Source organism: Anthonomus grandis, chromosome 5, assembly GCF_022605725.1.
Source record: "Anthonomus grandis grandis chromosome 5, icAntGran1.3, whole genome shotgun sequence".
Taxonomy (NCBI): Eukaryota; Metazoa; Arthropoda; class Insecta; order Coleoptera; family Curculionidae; genus Anthonomus; species Anthonomus grandis.
In genome coordinates, this window is record NC_065550.1 from 15,227,666 (window position 1) to 15,252,947 (window position 25,282).

The 25,282-nt window shown below is 29.7% G+C and overlaps 2 protein-coding genes across 6 annotated transcripts in view; both read left to right on the top strand.

Moving 5' to 3' along the window:
- LOC126736163 (CDGSH iron-sulfur domain-containing protein 2 homolog) lies at positions 1-3,962 on the top strand. Its single transcript, XM_050440391.1, has 3 exons — positions 1-331; positions 3,432-3,643; positions 3,742-3,962. The coding sequence occupies exons 1-3, from the start codon at positions 235-237 to the stop codon at positions 3,826-3,828; spliced, it is 396 nt and encodes a 131-aa protein (XP_050296348.1). The 5' UTR covers positions 1-234; the 3' UTR covers positions 3,829-3,962.
- Positions 3,963-13,724: 9,762 nt separating this feature from the next.
- LOC126736854 (PH and SEC7 domain-containing protein) overlaps positions 13,725-25,282 on the top strand; it is a 286,453-nt gene continuing 274,895 nt past the window's right edge. For 3 of the 5 annotated variants that reach the window (XM_050441456.1, XM_050441458.1, XM_050441459.1), the window contains exon 1: positions 13,725-13,938. In XM_050441456.1, the coding sequence (XP_050297413.1) occupies positions 13,804-13,938 (135 nt within the window). In that variant the 5' untranslated portion in view covers positions 13,725-13,803. The remainder of the gene's footprint in view (positions 13,939-25,282) is intronic. The other 2 variants (XM_050441460.1, XM_050441457.1) reach the window with 1 other exon arrangement.

Consider the following 25,282-nt stretch of genomic DNA (forward strand, 5'->3'; position numbering starts at 1 on the left):
TTCTGTGTGACAGGTCAGACGCGGTTGTGTTTTTCGTCTTGACGTTTCACAAATCTGCGCTAGATCAGCTGATTATCAAATTTTGACAGCAGTGACCTTTCTCGTACGTCACACCACACAACCTGTTTTGTAGCTGTCAAAAACAAACGTGTGTCTGTGTCTGAACTTCCATATCTACACATTTGACCATATAATTAAAATTTATTCATAATATATTAGATATAATACCTAAACATGCAACCTATCGCGCATTTAGTAAAGGTGACCGTTCCCGATTATCTTGCCAATCTACCAATTCCCGACAGCATCGGAGGATGGTTTAAACTAGGATGTAAGTATTTCCATTTTTTTTCTCAATTTTCTAGATGTTTCTAAATATATAATTCCTCTATTTACTTAGATATAAATTCGTGTTGGCAAGATTTTCAAGCTCTAGCACTTGTCATGGTAATTTAAGTGTATAAAGTGGTAATTTCAGTTTAAAAGTAGGTCAAGAGCTTTTAGATACATTGTCAAGATATTTTTTAAGTCCTGAAATAATCACTGAGGATTTAAGTCGCAATACACAAAGGTTATTAAGATTAATTGTTATGCAGGGTGTTCTCTTAACTCTATCATATAAATTAAATGTAGATAGTTGATGTCATCTAATAATTGAATATTTTTATGGTAGTTGCATCTTGAAGAAAAACAAAATGAAAAAAGAAGAGGAAGAAAGAAAGTTGACAGTGTCATAGAGTTCAAATTCAAATAACATATACATCACTAATTTTGTGTATTGCAAAGCCATAGATAAAATCAGAGTCAGAGGAATAAAAAAATGTCACTTAGCTATTAAAATGTTTGAAATATAAAAACTAATTACACAGAATTTATGAGTGCTAAGCATATCAAGGCACTCCCGTTCCTTTATAGAATCCATATCTTTTTAAAAACATCTCAATCCTCCTTTCAAAAACATTTGTGAGTGAGTGAGTTTGTTTGATGTATTAAAGAACATCCTTCATTCAATATAACTCCCAAGCCCTTACTTTGGAAGTAATTGGAAAAAGAAATATGGGCAAAATTAAAAAATAATCCCACATTACTGGAAGCACATTTGTTTTCAAAAAGTGTAACAGTATTCAATAAAATTCAAATAAGCTTCAATATCATAAGCCATCATATATCTTGTTGACAAATCTATACAAAAAAGTATTTAGTAGTCTTTGTTTGTCAAATTATAAGTTTGCAAATATTGTTGGAGACATAATCAATATGTGTATTTAAAATACAATACTATGTTTATATTATGACATATATATATATATATATATATATATATATATATATATATATATATATATATATATATATATATATATATATATATATTTAATAAACACACAGTGGGTGAAATCAGTTGCTAAAAGAACTATTAAAAATGTTGAGAAACCCATAAAATATTAAAAATAGAAACTAGCCCTATAATATTAATTTTAACTGTAAGAAAGTTAACATCTAGTTAGAGGAAGGAAGATTGCTGTGTTGCTCTTACAAATTTAGAAATGAAAGATGGTTTTTATATTTAGAGCAATTACTATTTTGTTCAATGCAAGAAAAGCTTTTGGCCCTTAGGCCATCTTCAGTGCCAACTAAAAATGAAGTGAGATTGAATGTAAATATGTGAATAATAATGTCTTTTGAAATTTTGCTAAGAAAACTAAGGATTATTTATAATAAATATAAAAAAAACTCTTTTAGAACTCACTTGTCAAAGAACTACATAAAAACTTGAGGTACACCAGAATTAAAATTAAGAATTAATTCAACATATTAAAAATAAGCTATGTGCCGAATGCTTTATGGTAAAACATTGCAGATGGTATATCTTTAGTTCCATACCATCTGCATATTTACATATTAATGCATACCAATACCCTATTGTCTTATATCTTTATATCAGACAATGCAACTTGCAAAAAACCAAAGACTACATTATAATAAAAAAATTCAAAAATAAAGCAAAAATTTTCAACATAAAAAAGAAGTTTTGAATTCTTGACAAATTGAAAATGTATTTGTTAAAATTTAAATGTTGCAGTTATAACAAATAACAATTTATTCTAAGAAATATGTGGTAATTTATTTCACATCTGATTTTAATTTAGGAAAAAATTATTTAATAGATGAAGTTTGTCAATTCTTAAAAATAAAGGAATAAATTCTGTAGATGTTAAAAATGAAAGTAGTATAAAAGGACTAGTTACAAAAATTCAGCTAAGTTGTATCTTACAATTTATTATTTCTTATTAAAATTAACTTTAGAGTAGCTACAACAACTATTTTAAGAAAAACAGAATTTTTATTATAATTTCCAGTAAATAGTACAAAAAAATATATTCTTCATAAAAACTATTAGGTTTGGTACAAAGGCTTTGTTTTTTAATTCCAACAATTTCCAAATTCTTACTTTTTGTAGCACTTTTTTATTCTCTTAAAAAAATTGGATTTTCGTGCAAGTAAAATTTTTTGGTCAACCAGCCATTGTTTATAATGCTGGTTTTCCAGTATGAATCCCAACAATTAACACTTTACAGTATTTCAAAAGAAGTTGAAAATACAAAAATCTGTGTATACACCTATTTATTGAAATCAGTGAGGAAACAAGTATAATAATATTAATCTGCTTTATTGTCAAAAAAATTTTACAGATTTTTTAGCAAATAAAATCATACAAAAAAATATAAAAAAAAACAATACATCACAATACAGAAAATATAAATAGTATGAGAAGCTTTGAGTGTAATAGATGCATTTTTGATATACTAAGAAAATGATTACTTAATTGTTAATTATATTTATACTTAAAATCTATCAATGGTGAACATTAATATTATCTAACATGTTAAACTCAAGATATCAATTTGGAAAATTGTCTTAAATTAATGTTATGGAATAAAATAAAGATAAGTACAAAAAGTGCATTTCTGTTATAGTAGGTATAATATGTTAGTGGTTATTTAATTTCATTGTAATATTCAAGAATAAAAGCATTATTGTGTGCTAAGATTTCCATAAGGGCAAATTTACATATTATGGTACTAATAAGTGTATTTTATTTAGCCATTAAATACTGATTTGAGAATTTGGAAATATTTTTAAATAATTCCAATAAAAGTTGTGGAATAGGACATTTTTCTACAATCTAAAAAATGTAATATATGTACACATAAATATACATTTTTTATAGTATAATTTGTTATGATGTTGTTAAAAGTTGTTAAAAGCAAATATCATATTAAATTCATATTAACAAAACTTAGGTACTGAAAATCATCAACTCTTTCCTTAACAAAAACAGACTATAATCATAAGAACCAAACATTTACAATTAAGTTAATTGTTTTTTCCCTTAACATTGTTAGTAACAGAACTGCTCTTATTTTTAGTCAAAGATTGGTTGGCCCTTGTCCCTCCAACCGCTTTGGCAGCAGGTGTAGGTTATACACTTTACAGGGCTTATTGCCCAAAGTCCCAATGCAAAAGGTCTGGAAGAGTCAATAATGTTGTACAGCTGAGCAACCCAAAAGTTGTAGATTCTATTGATGTAGAAGATATTAGTGAAAAAGCTGCTTTTTGTAGATGTTGGAAAAGCAAGAACGTATGTTTTCAGTATTATATAATCTAAAATAAATTGAATATTGTTTACTAGATATTACTTTATTGTGAATTGATAACTTTATAGAGTTTGTTTTCTAGTGGCCCTATTGTGATGGAACACATGCTACTCATAATAAAGAAACAGGTGATAACTTGGGCCCAGTTATTGTAAAGAAGAACAAGTAGAGCATTATGGGAGTTTAGAGTAGTAAAGTAAGGTACAAAACTGTGTTGGAGTTCATCTTAAATTATACATATACATTGATATTAAAATAACTGGTGTTATTATAGGTAATAAATTGTTGTGTTCAGATAAATAACAGTGGTAAGTTACTTTTTTCAATACTGTCCTCTACTAAGTTACCAACTTTTTTGTTTTTTGATGTGATTTTCTAAAACCCTTGTGGTTTGTTTTCACAAAAGAAAAATCATTAAATTCTTTTTAGGCGTGAATGTAAAGTAACCAGAATAACATTTTTATTTTTAATCAGACCATCATTTCAAAATGAACCACCTTTTTTTTTAAGAAGTCATTAAGAGTGGTTTGTTTTGAAATGAACACTATATTTTTCTCTTTAAATATCGTTGTGCTTGGAAAATTATATACCTTCTTCAATTTAGTACAAGAGTAAGTTGAAGACTGGCAGGTTGTTATGAATGAGAGAGACCCAATTTTTTCCTCTTTAAATTTCATTTAATTGTCGATGAGATTAATTGATGTTTAGGCTCTGTTGAAGTTGGCTGTAAACATTTTAATAATCAGTGAATTTCGACTTTTTGCCTTTGTACCCTGGTAAATAAAATACTAACATACAAAAACCAAGTTATAACGCAACTAAAACATCTAAACCAAATTCTTGATATTTTAATAATAAAATTACTATATGCAAAAGTACAGAAATATAAAGACCTATGGGGTTAACAATTTAACATTTAGGAAAAGTCTCATCCCTATTCCTTGCCCCTATAAGCATTCGACCTTTTATAAATAGCTAGAGGTCCGGTATATGTTTGTTCACAAATTATAAAACCTTATTAAATCCTCTCATTTATTAGCTATCAAAATATTGTAGCAAAGAACAGTAGTAGCTAGTGTTAGCAACTGCTTTAACTTTTTTTTATTGATTTGGCCAACTTCTTTGACACCATATTTTGATCCTGAAATCTCTAGATATGGGCCTAATTAGTTAGAATAAATAGTTTAGAGTTCATGCATGATGGTGCATCTGCCCATTTTACCATTAATGTATGTAATCACTTATTACTGATAGATAGGTGGCAAATGTACAGAATATACATACAATAACTATCTCTTAAAATTCTCCAAATTTTATATTCACATCTCCACCAATTTCAGAGAAATAAATAAATCGTTAGTTTGCAAGAAAAACGCCGCGTATCTCCGAAAATGAAGCATTTTCAGACATACGTTTATATAGAAAAAGTTTTGCAGATGATACTTACCTCATTTACACATAAATTATAACAATTGGGAAGGGGTTGGGAATTCAAGAGAGTGAACACTTAGTAAATACATCAACTTATCAACAAAATACATTAAATCTAGCCTCAGGTAACTTTACAGCATTATCTACCATTACTATGATTATTAAAAGTACTTGTAGTACTACCAGCAAATCAAAGCATGAACCCCCTCTCTCTACCTAAAAGATATTTTTGGTTTGAGAACTAAACACTAGTCAACAAATAATTTTTGATGGGAAGTAATGTCCGTTTACTGATACTCTTCCAAAAAAAAAACGGTACAAGTGCTGGCCAAAGAAGCTGGTAAGGCATTGGGCAGCTGACAACGGCCAGCAAGCTGGACCAGCCTAGCCACAGATAGTTTTTTAATCCCATTCTTTTCGGCCCATCATATAACAGCCATTCACCATTCAGAAAATAGACCTATTAAATGGTAATCCATCAGTTAGCTATTACTGTACCAGAAAGTTATTATTGGTTTTGAACTATCTTTATCCGGAGCATATTAATAAAATTATATACTTCCACATTTGTAATTTGCGCCTCAAAATTAAAAAGGATAAAAGAGGAAAGATTAATAAAAGGATAAACGAGGAATTAAAAAGATAAAAAAGGAAAACTGTTTTCTTCTGTGTTATTAGTACAACTTATGCTCAATTGAATTAAACAGAAACGAAAAAATTCCTATTTGCTGGGCTTTTGATGAAAGCTGCCTTAGCTTTTCATGGCGTGTAGTACCACAGGTGCTTTTAAAGAAATTCTTATTTTTTTGTAATAAAGTTATTTCGAAAGTAATATAAGGTAATCTTCAATAAAAATGTTTTCCGTTAACGCCATTTAATTGTTCTCAGCCCTTCTTTATTAAATGTGATGAAGATGATCTTACCTATAGTAATGCTGAAAAGGTACTCATCAAATTTCAAATAAATCTTAAATTTATGATCTTTTTTGTTACCTGCTCTAGTCATATTTGTAGATTCCTATTTAGGTTTAGAAAGGTTAGGTTAAAATATAAGAAAACTATATTTGATATTTGTACAATACGACCGCTTTTGCCCCCTCTTTTAGATGATGCCAATAAAAGATTCTTAGACAGTAGTTGCAACTATAACGCTTTCTCTACCACGACTTTCTAATGTGTAGTCGAGGTCACCAGCACATTAGCTTTATTTTTAATCTGAGTTTGCTGAAAGTATTTGTCAAGTCAAGTAAAAAAAACTATATTACCTACGTAATTTTTGACAAAGATGATGTGAAGAAACATACATACTAGTGTTTAAAACACAACAAATTAAAACAGTAACTTAACTAAAAAGCTTAAAATCTATTATAAGATTAATTATTAAAACACCATGTATCTATTAAAACAACCTAGAAGCTAAAAATCGACAATGTATGTGCAGATGATGGTTTTTAGTAAGCTGACATATCTCTCCATAATAATAATGATACCTGAATCATGAATATTTGTCTTATGTAATAAACAATATGCTTGAGCAACAAATAACAAGATGTGAAGCTCAGTGCTCCGTATTTCGGTTTTTATCAAGTTACTCAGCAATCACAATTATCACGTTAACAACCAGCTGATGCAACTCAAGCATGTCAGGTATCATATAATTACTCAAAAAGTCCAATCTTTACAGGAGGTGTAGGTAAGTGTTACCGGTTAATCTAAGGGGAAAAAAAGAAAGGACCAATTACAATACCCCAATATATTTAAATATTTAAAGAAAATCGATCTGGAGGCAACTATATTTTAACTAATCTCACTAATTTATCAGCTCTTCTCCGTCATTCCAAAATTATCGCGGTGACACAAGCGGGCACACATCGTTGGGGACCCGTGGAAGTTTAGTGAATCTTCTGGAACAATGGTTTAGCTAGTATAAAAGGAGCCCTCGCCGCTAGGAGGTTGAGGGAATATTGGCGCGACTTTTAAATCGACATAGATAGTAGTAAATAAAAATAATCACTTGAATATTTTTGTCCATTGAGTGTTCTAATTCATACCTTAACGAACGGTAAAACCATGTGCGTCAGCATGGGGATTTTTATCACTACATACGTCAGAATATTACTTCTTACTCGTTGTGTCTATCAAAAGTATTCGATTGGTCATAGAATACTGCTGTTAAAGCTTTATTGATATGGCCTCCATAGTGCTTCAACGGATAAACTCTTTGAAAACTCAGTAAGACTTTATAAAAGGCAGATCACCAGGCAAATAAATAATAAATTAAATTTAAAAAAACTTTACTTAAAATAAAAACTTGCTACAGGCTATCGTGCTGTAAAGTTTACTGCCTTTGAATTTGGAAGGCTATGGTAAGAACTACTTATTTTGGTATGGTAAGAACTACTTTATTTCACGGTATTTGTACAAGAAATCTTTTTCAACTATGGTTTGTCTTACGAGAAAAGAGTTGTTAGATCATTGTGTCTACCACTTTTTATTGAAAATAGAAGCCTTACATTTATTTATTTATTAATCACAGTATCAACAGCCAGAACCTACTCACAGATAACAACCTAAAATAAAGATACAAAGTGTAATAAGCTAATAGGAAAAAACAACTACAAAACTAAAGTAAAATGTACCAACTAAGTGATCTGATATCTACATAACACATATTAAAATATTAAGGTATCAACGATTAGAATTTCAAAAAACATACAGTCACTTGAAATTCTCTTACAAGAGGAAAAAAACATAAGAAAAACAGAAAGTTATGATGATTTAAGTTTATTTGTGATGAGTGTTCTAAATTGATTGAGGTTAGCCGAGTCAATATCTATATCTGATGTATATAAATTAAAGTAATAGCGAAGTTTATACAAAATTCGGTGCAAATATTTTAAGAGCATATTGTTGTAGTTAAATTGAGACCTTTTTTTTCTATAAACATGTATCCTAAAATGCGTCCTCTCGGAGCTACGGCCCGCGCAAATTGCTGGAAGAAAATCGATTATTTAGAACCGTAACTACAATAATTATGCATCAATTCTTCTGAAAATATGCATGTCACCGTTTTTTAGATCTTTTTATTTTCCATACAAAAAATGGTGTAAATCCAATTTTAGGGGAGGATTCAGGAGAGCTTACTCTTCTGATGGCCCGTATCTTATGTTTCATATAAGAAATTTAAAAATCTAGCAACACCATCTAGCGAGCCATGAAAAAATCTAACATTTTTGTCTCTTGCGTTATTTCGATATAATTTTAAGTGTTTTCAAGAAAATCGCTGATAAACGAAAAGAGAGGATTATATAAACCCAATTAAACTATTAAATTAGAAAAAACGAAGTGGGCTGTGACGACTTTAATTTTTGTCAAATCAAATTCTTTTTATCAATCAAACAATGTTACAGTAGTTCATAATAGGAAGTACTAAAGACTCGCCTAATTTCTTGGGTACTTTGTAGTTAATGATACTTCTATTAACGTACAATGGTTTGAGCGCAAAATAGGATTTTTTAATTACGTCAGAAACGTGCATTTTGAATCTCAAGTCCTCCTCGAAAATCACAACAAGATTCTTAATGTTATCAACTATTTTTAACTGCGTTTCCCCCAAATAGTTGTAGATTATCCAAGACAATTGTTTTCTTATTTATTAAAGAGAAACACATTACAGAACACTTGCCAGGATTTAATTTTAAATTATTAGTCGAGGAGAAAGTTGAAATACATGACAAATCTTCATTTATTCTACTACAACCCCCCAATACGTCATCAGCTTTAAAAAAATAATAAATTTGCGTATCATCCGCAAAGCCCTGAATACTGCAATATTTAACAACCTTATACATCTTTGCTATGTACATTAGAAATAAGATAGGACCCCAGACGGATCCTTGTAGTACCCCAGAACTTATATAAGAGCGGTTTGACTGAGCTTGATTTTCCAATACCACCAGTTGCTTTCTTTCAGAAAGATACGACCTAAAGAAGTTTAATGAATTCTTATCGAATCCAAGTTCCTAGGAATTACCATTGATGGTCGCCTTCGGTTTGAAGATCATATTTTACATTTAGCTGGGAAATTATCTTCTGGATGTTTCGCAGTAAGAATGGCAAAACAAGAGCTGGGAGGGGTGGTTGCACGTTCAGTGTACTTTTCACTTATTGAATCTCATATTCGGTATGGCTTGCCTTTTTGGGGTTTAACCAATAAGGGGCTACTTAACATTATCTTTGTTATTCAAAAAAAAGCAGTTAGATACCTGTGTTCTGCTAAGTTAAGAGATTCATGCAAACCCCTCTTCATTTCTGAAAAAATCCTAACTCTTTTTTCACTCTTTATCTTAGAAACAGCTGCTCCTATTCACAAAATTCCCAAACTACCCTCTGATACTGGCCATTTGACTCGTCGTGTAAATGATGTTCCCCTACCTATTCCTACGTCTTCCCTTACCAAAAACTCATTAATTTACATAAGTAAAAAAATTTACGATCATGTTCCTCTGTGTGTTAGACATATATCGGATGTTAAGAAATTTAAAAGAGAATTAAAGTCGCTTTTATTGGCTAAGGCATATTATAACCTGGATGACTTTTTTAATGATAGGTTTTAACCTTAGACATGTTGGAAAGTTTTCTTTTTTTCCTTTTTTCTACTCTAGTTTTGTCAACAAGTTTACCTTTATTTAGTAATTGATTGTTTTATTTAGTTATCTTTAATTTAAGTATGTTCAAAAAGTTTTGTCTTCTTGTGTTTAATTTTGTTCATTGTTTTGTCAATTTTTGAAATTGTATTTGTGTTTTGTTTTTTTAGCTTGTAGGATGCTTGTACACAAGATTATTCTTACGTAATATAGCACATTTTCTTTCTTTCTTTCTTCTTCTTTCTTTCCATAATAGGTCAATTTTGCTAAAAGCAGGTTGTGATCCAACGTATCGAAAGCTTTAGAAAAGTAATGCTTTAGAAAAGTAATGCGCCGTAGTATCACCTCTATCCAAAGCCTCAATGATTTCTTGAGTAACTTTTAACAAGGCAGATGTGGTGCTGTGTCACTTTCGGAAACCAGACTGGCCTTGTGGGATTATGTTATTTGTGATAAAGAAATATTGTCTAAGGTCGCAATAATGGAGCATATTTGCTGAGAATGCAGTCACTACCCTCAGGCAGTAAATTTAAGATCTAAAACTATTTTTGAAATTTCTGCCACAGTGGCTAAGCGAAATAAAAACTGAAGATCGGGACTAAACGTGTGATTAAGAAAATATTCGACTGTCTCTGGGCAGTTATCTGAAGGACCATAAACTGATGAAAAATAATAATTTCTTTTGTCAGGAAGTTTACAGGTATAGACGGTTAGAAGAATTTCTGAGACTAAGGTTTTTTATTGCTTTCCATAGTTTTTTACTATTGCTGCTTTTTTGATGAAGTTCCAAATATTCTTTCTTTTCCCGCCTAATCATCCCCACCACCGAATTTCGTAGTTGCTTGTAGAATAGCCAATTAGCCGGGTAAACTCTTAGACTTTTAAAATCTCGATTATGCTTTATTTTTTTCGTTTATAAAGAGTTTAACGCTTTTGGTAATTCATGGAGTATAAGGTTTAGAAATCCTTGAGGTAGTTAATGGGGCATGTGTCTCAAATAATGAACAAACGTTGCTGTACAAATACTCGACTTTTTCACCCAGACCATAAATATGGTAAATATTATCCCAATTTATTTCTTTTCAAGATCAGCAAGAAAATCATTCTTGTTAAAAAACCTAAAATTGCGGTAAGACCTATATTTTATTTGTTCATTTTCAACCCTAATCCTGACGTCACAAACTATTGCATGGTGATCGGAAATTAAATCAGCATTCAAAGTATAAGAATGTACGACACTTGTGGGTTCGTTAACATAAATCACATCAATTAAAGTTTATTTGTTAGCTGCTACACGAGTAGGCTCATTTATTACCTGGGCAAAATCATATGCAGAAAAGCAATCCAACAAAATATTGTATGAAAAATGACTCACATTGGAATCACTGAGAATAATAACATTATCACATTGTGAACATGCAAAGAATAATATATCGTCAAAACAGCAAACACAATGACGTAGATCTCCCCTAGATGGCCTATAGAATGAGCCGACAAGAAAAAGTTCCTTTCCTAAATGTAATTTAACGAATAAGCACTCGAGATAAAGGGAGAAATTCTGAGATTCGTCGATTTTTGTTTATTTTTTTTCACATTTCAAGATAGTTTTTGTATTTTTTCACCTACAGGGGGGTCCAAATTAACCCCAACTTTTTTTCTTCAAATGGAAAGCCACTTTTTTTAAACTCTCATTGAAAAGAGCCCTTTTTCTTGATTAAATTGCCCTATTTACTTTTGTGATTATCTAAAGGAGAAATACGAAAAAAAACCATTAAATTATTAAAAGTTGCGTTTAATGTATAAGATGCCCATAATGAGCACCATTTACTTGTTAGCAAAGCCCAAGACGATAATAAAATTCGTTTCTGACATTTTCTAACACTTTTGCAGATATTTGTCGGATTTCTTGCCTAATACATTCTTTGAGTTCGTCTAGGTTTCCTGGTTTGCTCATATAAATTTGACTTTTCAAATGTCCCCACAGAAAAAAATCAAGTGGGGTGAGATCGGGAGAACGTGCCGGCCACTCGATTGCACCCCTTCTACCAATCCATCTGTTTGGAAAATTGTCATCTAAATATTGGCGTACATTACGGGCATAATGTGGGGGAGCACCATCTTGTTGCATCTAGATTCTTTCGTCATACAAATCTGGATCGAACTGACTCGGATATAAGGCACGTAAGACTGGAACTAGTTCATGTTCAAGAAATTCTAGATATCTTTCCCCAGTTAAAGTATCATTGAAGAATATGGGCCCTATAACTTGCCTGCCAATTATGCCAGCCCAAACATATATATGTATAAGGGCATTTTGTGTATTAGTTTCCCTTACCCAGTGTGTGTTCTCGTCAGACCAGTAGCAACAGTTCTGCTTATTAACATGGCCATTTAGGGTGAATATAGCCTCATCAGAAAAAAGGATCCACTCCAAAGATATGCGATTTTCGTTAATGGCGTTCATCATTAATTCACAGAACTGAACTCTCCGATCTGGATCGTCTTTCAATAACTCTTGAACGGGTTGCATTTTATAAGGTCATTTGTTTGCACTTTTTAAAATTTTTAGCACAGATTTATAATTAATACAGTTTTCGCGAGCTACTCTTCTGGCTGCAGTTACCGGATTTTCTTCCATCGCTAACAATACATTTAATTGGGTGTTTTCATCGATTTTAGAAGACCTTTGTTTTGAAACATCCCTCACGTGCCCAACTTCTCGAAATCTGCTTTCGATTTTACTAACCGTACCTTGGTTAATAGGTGGCAAATCTGAATATTTCTGCCTGAATAAGTGGACAACCTCTAGCTGAGTACGACTTCTGTCCCCATAACCAATCATCATTAAGATTCTTCTTCAATCTTGTGGGATTCGGATAAATAAGGCATTTTTTCAATATAAGTTAACTTATTTAACAATTGGTTGAAATTCACTTTAACAGTGACACTACAACAATGTCAGGAAATGTCTCGATACCAATAAAATAAACAAACACGCCAAAAATTTACCAACCCAAAATATTCCGAGACTTTTAATAATTTAATGGTTTTTTTTTTCGTATTTCTCCTTTAGATAATCACAAAAGTAAATAGGGCAATTTAATCAGGAAAAAGAGCTCTTTTTAATGAGAGTTTAAAAAAAGTGGCTTTCCATTTGAAAAAAAAAAGTTTGGGTTAATTTGGACCCCCCCCCTGTAGGTGAAAATATCTTGAAATGTGAAAAGAAATAAACAAAAATCGACGGGTCTCAGGAATTTTGCGAGATAAAATTTGATTAGTTTTAACTGAATTTATTCCAGTTAAAGTCACCATACTGTATAGCAACCCAAATAATAGAATATAGGATTCATTAAAAGAATTCTTTTTATGAAACCAATTACTGCTATATGTAGAAAACGCTTCCATTTCTTTTTTGGGAAGAGAAATATAGAACAAGATATAACATATGAAAAAAATAACCCTACTTTATTGGAATTCATGTATATAGGTGATTAAATTGAAAAACAATCTTATGTACATACATTTTTTAGACATTTTGTTATTCCTTAAATGGTAATTTCGGAACAAATGCAATTTCAGAGGAAGTGGCTATTTATCAACTTACCTGTCCGTACACGAGCTCTAGATTGGACTCGTGTCTGTAAGTTGTGAAGAGGATGTTCTTACATTGACAGTATTTTAATATTACAAAAAATATCTTAGGACAATAAATAAAATGAAATATAGGGAAAGCTGTAAACCGATATTTTTTACGTAACAAAAATATTCAAGAGAAAGTCAAAAGACTCTCATTGTTTTATATAATTTTGAAGATATAATGTTTTCACAAAATAATAAGGATCTTTTTTCTACATGTCAGCGAGTTCATGAACATGTCATATATCGTTAGTTTTCGTACCTAGACACCCGGACTATCAAAAACTCTTCTGCTCAATGAAAGGAAAGTCCGAGCCGTGCTGCCTCCTGGCGGCGAACGACCCGCTTGACTCAGTAACGAACGAGGTTATGTGGGGTGCGAGTGTTGTGCAGAAAGTGTAAAAAAAATACCAAAATCAATGGTATCCGATAATGGCTGAAGAGTTGTTAGTAGTTTTAAATCGGAGTGAAAATGCGAGTTTAGGATTTTCGTTGTTACAAAAACCGGGACTGCCTCCGATCATTTACAATATATTGGATGATTCCCCGGCGGCCGAGAGTGGAGAGGTAAGTCAGGTCGTTATATTATGTTTTGATCAAAATCCAGTCGGCATTTACCTGTTTCAGTTCTATTATATTTGACAGCGGTGTAAACAATCACTTTAATTAAGGTAATAATTAAGTATTGAGCAGGGCAAAGTGTCCTAGTACGTCTGTATTTGGCTGTAACATTGCAGTTCATTCTGTTTGACAACTGGGAAACAGTTGCATATTCCTAATTAATTGTCAAAGAAGTGGGTTGACTCCCTTCAAGAATAAATTTGCCTTGACATAAATGAATTCATTAAAACAGCTTATTTAGTTGTTTTGTTGACCTTCTCACTCACTAATAAGTTCAAATGCATAATTTTAATCCAATAAGTTTTAATGTCTATGCAGAGTGGGTTATGGGCCTAATAGGATTTCTAAGGTGGAGACTACTTTTTAATAGGTATATAATGTATAGGTAATAGGTACCTATTACAGTATTCCATACAGAGGGCATATCATATTGCTCATCTCTGTTATTAATTAGATAAACATATGTCAGGTTAAAGCACAGTGCATAAATATATGTTTTTTTCTAAAATATGTTATTATCATATAGACATACTTAGGTACAGCAAATCAAATATAAACTGTATGGTAAACATCATGTTAAAAAAAAAGAATTTAAGGTATAACTTATAATGTCATACATTATTAATATTTTAAAAATTAAAATTCCAGTTAAACAACACAATTAAGATTAAATTATTTTAAAAGCAATGGCCAAAACATTATTATATTTGCTAGATACCCAAATTTAAATTTGTTGAAATACTTTAGAAGTAGCCATCAAATATAATTCTCTGGTATAAAAAGAATCTTATATCAAGGCAGTCTGGCCTATTCTGACACATTGTCAGCTACCAAGAGACTGGTATCAATATTTCTTTTTTTTTAAGTGTCTGCTTGATTTTTCTCTCAATTATACAAATTATTATTAATTAGGTAATATCCTTTTTTTTATACTTTTTTGAGTTTGCCTTTTTTTGTTAGTTTTCAGTAAATTGTGCTATAAACTGGAATGTTTTTTCACCAATATTTCTGATCGACAAGATCCATCGAGGTTTTGCTCAACTGCACTGAAGTTCTGATTTATATTACCTACAACTCTCAGATACAATTTTCCTAGTTTTTTCATTAATTCAGAACTTATTGAATTTATTTGGACCAAACGCACCAAACCCAAGTAACATTTTCTCAAGCAGTTGGTTTTTAAAGTTGCCTTTTAGCCGCACCAAGGTTCTGCAATAGTCATTGGCTTGCTTGATGGAACTATTTAGGTTAAATTTTGTGCTAATAGGAACTAGGAACCTTAGGTAAATTAAAAATCTAATTAGTTCTAGTCAAGTGTCAACAATAACGTTGTTATGGCCATAAACGAGGGCTTGATGGTTTTGAGATAATAAGGTTTTGGAGAGGTTATATTTCAGCATTAATTTGGCAATCAAAATTCCAATATAGAACGATTTTAGCATTAAAATTACCTATTCAGAACCATATGGTCTTGAATCAATTGCCTAACTATTTGGCACTTTATACGGCCTATTTCTGAAAATATAGCATTTTTTAACACCTAAAGGGCTTGCTAAAAGTCATATGGATAATAAGATAACTTTATGGGATAAGGTTTAACCAACTAGTCACAATAAAACACAGTTTGCGGACGGTCGCGACTATTAAGTCCTACGTCTTTTATTCTTAGAATACAGGGATGTCTTGGCACAAAATTGTAAGAAGTGGTAATTTTAAAAGAAATATGAAGCGAAATTTCCAACGAATTACAACTGGTCGAGTAAATATGACAAATAAAATATTGACAATTTTGGTAGATTATAATGTAAAAAAAAATTTAGTTTGCAATAGATACACCGGAAGAAGATAATTCTCATAATTTAACTGATGGTGGTCTTGGCATTGAACCTGATCCTCTAGAATCAGATATTTACGATGCCAGTACCAGTGGCTTAACAGAAAAACAAAAATATAAGGTCCAATACTATACAATTTTTAAGTTTTAAATATTTAAAAATCTGCTTTTTATATGTATTATATTTTTGTATTTATTAAATTTACTAATAAAAAAATTCAAAATTTATAAAGAATATAAATCTAAACATAAATTACCTTTATTGTTGAAGTTTTTTTTTTAACTTTAAAAAGTCAAAACCTACTAAAAAGAGTAAAATTAAATAAAAAATGTAATTTGTTATGACTAGTGTTACGTTCACGACTTATTCGTGACGTTTATCCTCAACAGCACGAATAAGCATGAATCCGAACGTTACTCAAAAATTTAAACGATCCCATAGCGTTAGCGTTAATATTAAGTATAAACGGTCCTTTAGCAACAAGGTGTTGATTTTCGGGGATTCACATCGTATTAATTTATTGGAAATACATACAATCTTACAATCATTATATTTCTTCAATTTTTTTGTGGTGCTAATATACTTTGAATTGAATTATTGCATGGGTGTGTTAAAAGAAAAATGATTTGGTACTCATAACCTCTAAACTTGCAACAATCTGTATTTATCTTTATCAAAATCGCTTTGCCTATCTTTATTATATGAACTAAAAAGAACTTACCTTTTTATGTACCTAAATACAGCCCTGTATGCAATTTGAATGATAAAAAAACACACTTTTATTTTCACAGTAACTGGAACCACCAAAACCAAACGCAAACTGAATTGCAATAAAGAAGACTCAAGAAATCCCGCGTAGTAATAAATAATGCCAATAGATCCTACTAAATGCCTAAAACCCATTTATTGAAATTCACCCAGACTTTGCCAGCTAATTGGTTATTAAAAGTGGCCTATAAGTCCTGGAAGATGCTAGTTAGCACTGTTTTAGCTTTTTTTAAAACCCACTGGCATTTTTTTAAGCCTTTTGTCCTACGACATAGCTTTTGATACTTACTTGAGTTATTATAGCAGCTTAAAAGCATATCCTGCTAGGTGTCCATTTTGAAGAAAAAATGTAATTCTTCCATTTTTATAAGCTATTCAAATACAGGCAAAAATAATGTAATATGTAAACAATTTAGATAATATATAAAGACACTGGAGCATTTAAGTACATATTATCACTAAAGCATCTCAGAAATAAAAATATATTAATTTTTTTTTTTTTATTGGCACTGAATAATGTTTAATTTGTAAGATATCAAAGGCGCGCGTGTTTTACAGTTAAATTACACCCAACTTTTTCAAGAAATTGGTGTGCGCAATGAAAAACGGTCATCTATTCCAGTATAATATATTTTTTTCTAAAATAAAGTCATACTTACTGAAAATATCGCCATTGCTTTTTATTTTGGTGTTGTCTTATTTTTACCCTGGCTGTATCATATTTAAAACTAAATGGCAAAATTTTAATACTTCAATATGTATCTGAAATGCCAAAAGCCGGCCAACAGGCCAAACTATATAACCACCTAAAAGTCTAAAAGGACTTTGCTAAAGGGTTGTAAACAGGTAGGCGTAAAAGCTTTCAGGTTACTTTTAGGCATCTTCGGGTTCGATAAAGATTATTTCTATTAGCTATGTATATAGGTTCTGTGATATGCGATCTGGTTTCAAATTGGCCAGGGCCTATTGGAAACGACAACCTCTTTAGGGCTGGGCCTTTTTTTACTACAGGAGGTTATGCGGGCTAATAAATAACGGTGTTTGTGCTTAATGGCATAATCAATAATTTTTCTTAAACAGGTTCTAGGAGTTATTTATAACCTTTTTAGAACCTAAATTGTTACTTGGGAAGAGAAGGGTGAATTTTTACTTTACCTCTTAGTATGTAAAAATAGGTTAGTATTAGAATTTTTTTTTGCTTATTAACAACTTCTTTAACTTTCTGGGAATTCTTCAATAGCATGAGGAGATTCTATAAATGAAATTGTGTTGTCAATGACAAGGCTAAGAACTAAATGTTGTTTTGCCAATTGATTATTTTAATGATGTCTTGCTTGGAACAAATCACACTAAATATGATCTTGAGAAATATTTTAAATCTTATATTTGATTTTTAAATTATGTTCTTAATTTCAAAGCTCTTTCTCAAGCTATTTTCTAATTTAATTACAATTTGTTTACCATCAAATTCTGTGCCTGATTAACTATTCTATTAAGTTCATAAAAAGTCTATTTAGCATATATTGATTCTATCATACTTTAATTGGTAATTCTAATCAGCATACCTATCATGAAAAATATAATACCTATCATAAGTTAAGCTTTTTTCTTTAATAAGATAATAATGTGATCAGGTCTATAATAATACTTTCACCAACAGCGAGAAATGTTAATTAATAAGAGATGTTATTAACATTTTTAATGTAGTGTGGTTAAATTAATTTATTTGCAAATTTCAATTTTTTAACCTTTTTAATATCTGGCTATTCCCTATCACCCTTGTTTTGAAATATGAGTATTGAATGGAACAAAAAAAACTCTGCTTTGTAAGACTTTATGTCATTTTAGGTGTAAATAGCCCAAATTTACTGATTCCCAAGTTTCATGAGCTACAAAGTTTGGTTTTAATTAACTGCATTATATAATTAATTTTATATTAAGTTTAAAAATTGTTATTAACTTTTTATTTGTATACTTGTAGAGCAAAAAATATAATCAGTGACTAATAAACTCTGTATATAACTTTTTTACATAAATTGAATGAAATGTGTTTCTATAATTAATTAATATCATACCTACTTTAGGATTGGCTTAAGTAAGCAATGCCAATCGGCAATCAATCAATCAAAATATTAACAATTTTTTGTAAAATAAAACTTATTGATAATGTGGTGTGAAAACAATATAATAGTGATAATTGATAAATGACAGTGATATCAAATTTTAATGATGTAACATAATTAGCATTGCAATAAAATAACAGTATAGTAAAGATGTGAAAATTAACACTTTTGTGAATCACTTGTTAAAGATTAAGGAAATAAGAACAACACAAAAGAATAGGTTAAAAAAATTACCTAAACCAAACCTACCTAAAACTTCAGTCTATAATTAATAACAATACAATTTGAAATTATATGTATTAAAAAAAATTATAGAGTTAAAATCTATTTTTTAATGTTGTGGAATCATTTAATCTGTATGTCTGCTGAATGAGCTCTTGTCATCAAATTATTAATTTTTGTGTTGTGGGAAAGTTGTGGAATGAAAATTTTAACTGTATTATGGAACATAGTTAAATGAATCATATATACAGAACTAAGCATTAAAGGCCTAATTTTTTGTATTTCAATTTATTAATTAATTGGTTTATTTGCATTTTTATAGTTGTTTTAATTTTGTATCCCCCTAATTCATATCACTATCTTTATTATTAAATTCAAGAGTAGGCAATTTGTGGAAAATATATGAAAGAAAAACTAATTAAGGTTTTATTATCTAGATTACAGCCTATCAATAAAATTTCATTTAAAGCTCTTTACAAACTGTTTTGTTACATATGGTTTAATTCCAATAAGTATCAATCAGGTCTATGCAGAACTACTTTTTATGTCCTAAAATTTGTTGGGAAAATTAGATTTAACAATAAAATATTAATGGCTTCTTCTGTTATACAATAAAAGATTGTTACCACATAATTTAATTACCTACTATTTATTTTGAACATACTGTTGTAACCTGTTTAAAACCTTGGCCAAAGCCTTGATTGAAAGTTTATTTTGGGTCTAGTGTCAAATTCTAAGCAAAGCAAGAGATTCATTATTTGCTAGGAATATTTGCATTCTTTGAATGTTTTATGTGTAAATATTTGATGATTTATTTCCATATTATTTTTATTTCATTGTTAGGTATAAAATCAATTTACTGTCAATGATTTTTTACTTTTGTTTCTAAATCATTATAATTAAAGGGATTATCTTATTTTGTTATTTATATCATTTGGGTGAAACATTTTGATGTAAAATATATTCTAGGTTCAGAAGAGATACATTTTACAATACATAATAATGATTATGTAAACTGTTGTAAAATTGTGAATAATTAATAGTTTAAATTTTAGTACCCATGTGCAAATTTGTGTTTTTATTAAAATCTGAAAAACGTTTTTTAATTGCTGAGTTTGATAGAAATATCAAACACAGAAAAAATGATGGCCTACACACAAAACAAATAAATTTTAATCAGCTAACTATTTGCAACGCTATTGCAATTATTATTTAAAATTTACACCAAAAGTAGCATCTTAATAATTAGTTTATTGGAAGTTTTTTAGTTTTTAAATATTAAACATACTGGCAATTTTGAAGCATTTTTTTTTATGGAGGCCAAAAACCATTGTGAGTGCTGAAATATGAATGAAATAATTTGAAAATGAAGAACAAGATAGGTACACAGTATATTCATGTATATTGCATTTATATTACTAGAAAAGTACTAGGTAAGATGGTAATGGATAATAAAAAGGTGTTTGTGTCTTTTATATTATATGCAATATCTGAATAGATAATAAAAGTTGACTGCATAATCTTATATTTTATTTATTTAAGATTAGATTTATTTTAAGAAAAGGCAAATAAGCTTTGTCAGAGCCTTGATTAAAGAATATTATTTTGGATCAAGTTTGTGGGCAGCTATTTTTAAAGAAAATAGGACATTCTCTATGTGCCAGGAATATTTCCATCCTATGACTGCTTTATGTATATACAAGGATTACTTCAAAGTATATGATTATCTTCATTACATAAAACAGATATAATAACTCTCAATATATTGTTTGATATATGTGTTATTGTGAATATTGCCATTATAACTTGATAGAAATAATTTATGATATTTTCATAGACTACCTTATTACACATATAATTATGACATTTCTACATAATTATATAACATAAGTGATATGAAGGACTTCAAAATATGCATATGTAGCTAACAATGTAGATATCCTATCAATAATAAATGTCCTACTTAGGTTAAATTAAGTGTTACACTTCTAAATAATTTTTTTTTCTTAAGTATTTAGAAATTCATATTTCATATTCATTCATATCATGAAATTTTTTAATAGGATACTCGAATTTCATGGAAAAAATATTAAAGTTGAAAGTTGAAACTATTAAAGATCCCAACTAAATAGCAATTAAATTAAATTAGACTATTAGTTTGTCTCATTGAATGTAAAATCCAGAGCTTGTTCTCTCTGATTTAATAAGTCGTTCATTCAACAAATAAAGATTCCAACCTAGATGAGAAGACAGTATATAAAGGGTTTAGAACAAAGAGTTGGGAAGGTCACAGTATTATTTTAAAAGATACTGTAAAGGTGAACAACATTTAAAAGTTGAACTATAAACGGAAATTGTTCTGTCTATCTAAAGCTATGTTTATCCATGATGTCCATAATTCTGGTCATAAAATTGGAGAGTTATCACATGGAGAAGTGATGTATTTCTCAAGGTATTTCTTAACTTAAAATGTATAACTAAAAGCAAAACCTTACATTCTTTCTTGGTCTATTATTAAACTAAAGATTATTAAGCAAAATATTAACATATCTTAACTTTAAAGTTATTTCAGCAAGCATCCTTGAACAGTTTTTTTTTGTATTATCACAATAGAGTATAGCCATTTATTTTAATAAAACAGATATTGTATAATTTTGGTGATGCTATAAAATTACATATGGAAAAGTATAAAAATGCATTATTAAAAAAAACTTTATCTAATAGTTCTGCACAAATATGTTTTCTATATTATTTTCTAGATTTGTAAAAAAAAATAATTTATTAATTGGGAGATACTTATATAGAGATAAACAAAATAATGTAAATTTCATTATTGATAAAATAATCAATAACTTTCCTGCTGGATAATGGCAACAGGCACCCAGTTTTAAAACAATTTTTGAATCAGTAGGTCAAGCTTTTTATTGCAATTTTGCTGATGAAAGTAAAAATATCATGTACACATAAAATAAACAGACATTACCATGTCTCATAAATAATCATGATAATTTGAATGCTAATAATATGAATACTATATTGATATTTTGCTGACATTACAGTAGTAGGTCTATTTTTGCAGCATTTTTGCTTTGGATTTAATAGAACATAATATGTAAGATAAATAAGGATGGATAGATACTTTATTTTAGTTTTTGAATAATACATTATCTATTTATAACTAATTCAATTCCTACATAAAAATAACCTGGGTATATGACAATTTAAAAACATTATGTACATATGTCACAAATAAGATTTTATCATTCAAACCTTTTTTGCACTTTTAAAACCTAAACCTCTGCTTTTATTAAGAAAATCAATCACAGGAAAATCTAGCAGAATAGTGTTAGCATTTAGGTTATATTCATGTCAATATTCATTGACATTTTTGTAAATTTCCTTATACTAGATACTAAATAGTGAACTTTACCTAGTGAATACCATTTTATTACATTAAGGCCTTACCCTACTCATCAGTGAGAGTCATGTATTCTTTACAGATCCTCATAAAAACTTATAATGTCATCAATAGAAGCCACATATGTATATAAACATCTCCTCAAAAGTGGTAGAAAAGTGCATTAAACTAAGGCTGAATGAATATCTAAATGTAAATAAAATAATATTAGAGCAACAATTTGGGTTTAAACAGAATTTTACCACTGAGGATGCGGTTGCCTGTTTAACAAATTATATCAACCAAATTTTTTTTAGAGAAGTAAATGTATTGGGAGTTTTTCTTGATCTAGGAAAAGCTTTTGGCACTGTGACACACCATATTCTTCTTAACAAATTACAGCAAATTGGTGTACATGGAATGGTACTGACACTTTTTCAGTCTTACCTAGGAAATAGAACTCAAAGTGTCTCAAATCAACAATTCAATGAGCACATACAAGTCAGTCGAACATGGTGTGCCACAGGGGATGGTGGTTGGCCCTGTACTATTTACATTTTATATAAATGGGTTATTTGGGATAATTAAAGAGGAGTAGGGACAGTTAGTGTGTTTTGCTGATGACACAGCACTGATTGTTACAGGCAAGACTTGGCTTGAAGCAAAAATAAAAGCCAAAAGTGCAACCAATCAACAATTCGATCGAGCGGCGATGCGATGTTGTTGCCTTTTTTTTAATATAGGAACATTGTCTACATTCATTCAACTTTAAATGTTGACTTCCTTATAGAGTATCTTATCATATTTTATTAAAAAAAATGCTTCATATTTTATTAAAGAGGAATAGTATTATTTTGCGCCCGTCAAAATAAGTGACAAATTTTTATGATATTACAAAGTGTGTTTTTTTGCCATTTCTACATAGACATTTGGCATCATTGCGTCAGAGATGTTGCAAGCAAATAAACGGCCCATAGTTCAATGAAAATGCTAATTCTAGCCTTTCAATGTTTTAAGGATGTACTCTTCAATCCAATTATTTAAAGATGCAGAAGTGTTAACAGTAAACCAGATTTATATTAAGTCCATGGTTAGGTTTATCTCAAAAACAAAAATACATCTAAACTTTATAAATCATGGACTCTCAACATGTCAGGTAAACATGGCAGTAGTCCCAAATGCAAGAATTACAAAATGTCAAAGATTCTTTTATATAAAATGCCAAAGATTTTTAATACATTATCAAATGAACTAAAAATTGCTCCTTATAAAAAAATAAATTAAACAATTGGTTCTTATAATATTGTTTTTAATATGCATATAAATATAATAGAACTATTTATTGATAGTTCTAATGTAGTATATAGGTTATTAAAATTTGTTATATTCTAAAAAAAATATATATATTAAAGTAATTAGATTAGACCCTTATATACACACACAGAGCTATGCTCCTATTGTGTATAAGATATATTTAGTTTAAGATGTATTATTTTAATGAATAAAGTATAATAATAATAATAATAAAGATATCTTGTTATCTGCAAATATTAGGAATTTGCTCAATTGCTCAATTTCTTGTTTAATCCAGTATACAATGTGCAACAACGATATTGAGAAAATGATGGATTGCAATGTGAGTCATAATCCTGGAACCTTAAAATGGAACACCCAAATAGGTACCCAGTTTTTTTAGGTCAGCATAGCATACCTTTCATAGAGGCAAGCTGTTTAGTATTCACTATGTTGAGATTTGAAGACTCTAGGGCACTTATAAGGTAGATGGGTCTAAATTTTTTCTTCTTTTTCTTGGGTTATTATCTCAAAAGAAGTATATATATACACCAAAGAAGCTTCCTGTATTTCAAATTTCTGATCACTTTGTTTAAAATTTTATTTATAAAAAATCTACATATACATTGATTGATTTTTAGATCGACTGAGAAATGTTCCAATACCATCCATCAGCACTTAGATAGCACCAAAGCATCCAATACCGCGTTTTATAGATGCTCGCAAATATCTTCCTGCTAAAGATTTGTTGGGCTCTTTTTACACCAATTGGTGTTCACATGACACAAAAATATTAAATTTGCTTTCATCTTAGAAAATATTGGTTTTTTAAGAACGATAAACCTTTATTATATTCTTATTATGAAATGACAATCGTGTATTTTTTCCCTTATTTTCCAAATCCCCGGGCTTTGCATCTTTAGGATGTTTCGAACGGTTTCTAAGCACTTGTCTTGGTCTTGTGGAGGTATTTTTCAATTTCTTTAGCCAAGTTGGGTGCAGATATTTAAGAATCCTGTTTAGCATTACGTCAAATCATGGATAATTCATAAACCTTATTAAATGGTCTTTTTAAACTCAAATTTATTTAGGTACCTTTACATGTGAGTTCCATATTTCATTCAAGTTATTTTCATAATCCTCTGTCAACCAGTATACTTCTTATGTGCTTTTTTCATTATTCATACATACTAATATAATTTTAGAGGCCGATCAACCGAAAAATATTAGTGAAATGCTTCATTATTCAACTGGTAAAAAGTAAATATTTAGAATAAGTGTATACATATGTTGTTTGAGAGGAAAAATGAAGCTGCCTTGATTTTCGATATATATTTGTTTATCATTATTATGACTGTGTAATAAATTAAAATTTTACCCTAATATACAAAATAATGTTTATCTTTTAGGGAGGACGAAAATTAAGATAATGGTTCTCCATAGGCTTAATATGTTTTTTCTTTAAATGTGTAATACACGGAGATATAAGTTCAATTAACTCGTACACTCTAATCTTATAGGCAAGAGCGCCCACTCGATGCTTAACGAAAACCCGTATAGTATAAAACATTACAAACACACGAAAAACTACATATATAATAGCCAACTTCGGTCTTATCGTGCCCCTGTGTCAGGCTTTTTACCTCCCTGAT